At 41.8% G+C, this 4,048-nt stretch overlaps 1 protein-coding gene across 4 annotated transcripts in view; it reads left to right on the top strand.

Moving 5' to 3' along the window:
* Ccdc117 (coiled-coil domain containing 117) overlaps positions 1 to 4,048 on the top strand; it is a 43,899-nt gene that overhangs the window by 23,586 nt on the left and 16,265 nt on the right. For 3 of the 4 annotated variants that reach the window (XM_004628032.2, XM_023711547.1, XM_023711548.1), the window contains 2 exons: positions 1,621 to 1,845; positions 3,446 to 3,583. In XM_004628032.2, the coding sequence (XP_004628089.1) occupies positions 1,621 to 1,845; positions 3,446 to 3,583 (363 nt within the window). The remainder of the gene's footprint in view (positions 1 to 1,620; positions 1,846 to 3,445; positions 3,584 to 4,048) is intronic. The other variant, XM_012513988.2, reaches the window with a different exon arrangement.

A 4,048-nucleotide genomic window follows, 5' to 3' on the forward strand; every position in this document is an offset into this window, starting at 1 on the left:
ATAAGCGCTTCCCTGACAAGTTCAAGGGCCTGAGTTCAATCCCTGGTTCTGCAAAAAAAAAAAAAAAAACAGAACTGGGGATTGAGCTCAGACCCTTGCACTTGCCAGGCAAGCGCTCATTTTACTGAGCCATCTCCCCAGCCCCAGAATGTTGTATTTTTATTAAATTAGATTTTATTGGTACTTCTTTGTTGGTCTTTTTTTTTTTTTTTTTTTTTGAGACAGGGTCTCACTATGCAGTTCAGGCTGGCCTTGAGCTCACTTTGTAGCCCAGGCTGGTCTCAAACTTGCAACACCTCAGCTTCCTGAGTGCTGGGTTTATAGGTGTATGCCACTACACCCGGACAGTACATTTAGCTTTTCTTTTTTGTATTTAGTGCAGGGTCTACAGGGACTACAGGGTCTCACTACACAGATCGGCCTTATAGTGATTCTCCTGATTTCAGCTTTCCAAGCACTAGAATTACAGGGGCCCAGACTCAGTCTCCATCTCGGCGTGCCCTGGGGGCAGGGCCGGCCGGTAATCAAACCTCCAACCCTTACATCTGCCTAAGCAGGTGCCTTAATCCACTGAGCTATCAGGCTGGCCCTTTGGGCAGTACATTTTAGATGCATGATGATCACATTCATCAAGTTGTATTTTGGTGGGATGGGTGGGACACACCAATAACCCCAACAACTCAGGAGGTTAAGGCAGGAGGATGCACATGAGTTGGAGGTTAGCCTGGGCTATATCTAATTCAAAGCAAAAAAAAAAAAAAAGTTGTATTTGGTTATTTGTAAGGATTGTAATATTTGCCCAGGATATAGAGATATTATGTTACAAAGTAAGAGTGAACCCTATTGTTTAGGGGCTGAAAGTGAAATGACAGCATCTGACATGGGGAGGGGAGAAATCATGATAACACCTGTGCTAAATTATGTGAAACATAACCTGATGAGGCGTACATTTTTGCTCTAAGGGAAAATAGGATGGCTGCATGACATGCTATTCTACATACAAGAAAGCTAAAGTGGGTGGGCTCTGGTGGCTTTCCTCAGGACAGCTCCCATAGCCCACCTGCATCCTCCAGGGTATCCTTTTGTCCTGATTTTTCCTCTTTTACTCACCAGGCTGTCTATAGAGCCAGTTTTTCCTTTACTCTTCACTTTCATTTTTTCAAATAAACTTTTTAAAAAAAGTATAGTTTTGGGGTTTTGTTTTCATAGAGAACCCAGAGCTACACACTTCTTGAGCAGATTTCTCCCACTGAACTCTTCCCCAGACCCTTAATTTTTTTTTTCTTTGAGGCTTTATCTTGCTAAGCTGCCCAGGGTGGTATTAAACTTGTGGTCCTTGTGCCATGGAGCTGGAATTCCAAGTGTGAGGCACCAAACATGAAAATTTGATTAGAGGACCAGGTACAGTGATGCACACATGTAATCCTGGCACTTGGGAAGCTGAGACAGCAGGACTGTTTTGCGTTTGAGGTCAGCCTGGGCTACATAGTGAACTCAAGGCCAGTGTAGAGTGCACAGCAAAACCCTATCTCAAAAACACATAACAAAATAGAGATAAAGATGATACACATTTAATTTGTTATTTTTATTCAATTTCCTTTCTTCTCTACTTTTTTCCAGTTCTCCAGTAAGAAAGAAAAGACTGACTGAAGCAGAACTCTGTACTGGTCCTAATGACTGGATTCTTTGTACACATCAGGATGTAGAAGGTCGCAGAGTAAATCCATGTGCTAGTGGGCTTTCTGTACCTGGCATGTTAGATGCTATTTGTGAAGAGATGGATCAGACAACTGGAGAACCACAGTGTGAAGTTGCCCGGAGGAGGCTACAGGAGATTGAGGACAGGTAGATGAATAGCACATGTATCTGACTTGCTGCTGTTCCTTTTTAGTGGGTGTGGGTGTGGTAGGAGGGTTTTTGTTTTGATTTTTTTTTGAGACAGGTTTTTTTTCAATGTATTTAGTATAGTGTCTCACTACACAGATCAGACTCATAGTGATTCACCTGTTTTCGGCCTACCAAGAGCTGGGATTACAGGGGCACACACCATGGCCACTCTCAATTGCTCTCTCAGCAGGGGCCGGGGCCAGCACCACACACCAGGGGATCAAATCTGGATCCCTGTGTCTGCTTAAACAGCATTTTAATCTGCTAAGCTATCTGGCTTGCCCGAGACAGAGAGCCTTGCTATCCAGTTCATGCTGACCTTGAGCTCACTTTGTAGCCTAGGCAAGGATCCTCCTGCCTCAACCTCTCAAGGGCTGGTATTATAGGTGTGCATCACCACGCCTGGCCATTGCTATTCCTTTTTAAAGTGAATTCTCATAGAACTAACTGTACTAAACTTTTTTTTTTTTTCCTTTTCCTGAGAGATTATTTCTTACCTGATTTCTTCTATAGCCTGATTGAGTTATTTCTTTACTTCAGTTGCTGTCATTTCAGAAATTTCAAGTGTGTGACTTCTAAGTTCTTCTATGACCTTGTTTCCTGGACGTGTTCTGGGTGGGCTGGAGGTCTGGGATGGCATTTTGCTCCTTCATTTTGATATTTTCGAAACTCCTAAGGTACTCCACTTTGGAGATGGGGGTACAAAGTCTTCCCTCCACAGCTATATACCAAAAGTTCCCAAGGTTCCCCAGGCTCAGTGTTGATGTTACACATTTTTCAAATTTGATTCCATTGTTTGATTCGTTTTGTTTTGGCTTTTGCACTAGAGATAGAACAAAGGGCTTTTGAACTAAGCTATATCCCAAGCCCTTTCTTTAAATTTTGAAGCAGCGTGGCCGGGGAGATGGCTCAGTGGAATAAGTGCTTCCCTGGCAAGTGCAAGGGCCTGAGTTCAATCCCCAGTTCCGCCAAAAAAATTAAAAAATTTAAAAAATAAATTCTGAGACAGGGTCTCATGAAGTTGCACGTAAGTCTTATGCTTTTAATCCTCCTATCTCAGCTTCCCTGAGTAGTGGAATTGTAGGTTTTGTCACCACAATCAGCTTTAAAACTTTTTTTTTTGTCGTGTGTGTGTGTGTGTGTGTGTGTGTGTGTGTGTGAGAGAGAGAGAGAGAGAGAGAGAGAGAGACAGGTTCTTGCTTTGTAGCACAAGCTGGCCTTGAACTTACTATGTAGCCTAGGCTGGCTTTGAACTTGCAGCAATCCTCAACCTCAAGAGTCCTGAGTCTTAGGATTATACCTGTACAATCATGCCTACCAGAGAAACTCGTTTAAAAGAAAAATGAAACATTGAATAACTCTTCTGTGAATACTTTTTTCACCCAGATGAAAAGTAACCTCATTTGATGATTGTTTTCCTATGAGATATATCTTCATTTGATGTTTTGCTATTAAGCACCTCTTACTTTTATCCTGTTATAGTTTTGTCCATTTACTAAAATAATACATTATAATTTGACTAAATACCTATTTTTTCCTTTTTCTCTGTTGCCTTTAGGATAATTGATGAAGATGAAGAAGTTGAAGCTGACAGAAACGTTAACCATCTCCCCAGCCTTGTCCTTTCTGATACCATGAAAACAGGTTTAAAACAGGAATTTGATGAAGTCTTTACAAAGAAGATGATTGAATCTATGTAAGTGTTACCATGTTTCCATTCAGTCATTGTCTTGGAGAGAAATCCAGTAACTGTAACCATTGACCACCCTGTCTGGGTCAACTCTTCACCTCCTTAGCACCAGACAAGGGGAAAGCTAGCCTAGGTTGGGGCAGGCGGCTTTTTATTCAAGGAGAGCAAGCAAAATGTGTAAACAGGGATTTTTAGTGTGCAGGGTGGCAGCCTTGCCTGCTTATTCTCTGGTTCTTTTGAGGTTCTAAAATGCACTCCAGTTTAATATTTAGGAAAAAGAGGACTGGTAAGTGGACTTCTTGATAGAGTCGAGGAACTACAATTTTTAAATTTTATTTTTGAGACAGGGTTTTGCCATGTAGTTCAGCCTGGTCTTGAACTCATGGTGACCCCTTTGCCTCAGCCTGTGAAGTTTTGGGATTATAGGCATGTGCTGTCACGCTCTGCAGAAACCATTTTTTTTTTTTTTTT

Source organism: Octodon degus, unplaced genomic scaffold, assembly GCF_000260255.1.
Source record: "Octodon degus isolate 3935 unplaced genomic scaffold, OctDeg1.0 scaffold00021, whole genome shotgun sequence".
In the NCBI taxonomy this organism is placed as follows: domain Eukaryota; kingdom Metazoa; phylum Chordata; class Mammalia; order Rodentia; family Octodontidae; genus Octodon; species Octodon degus.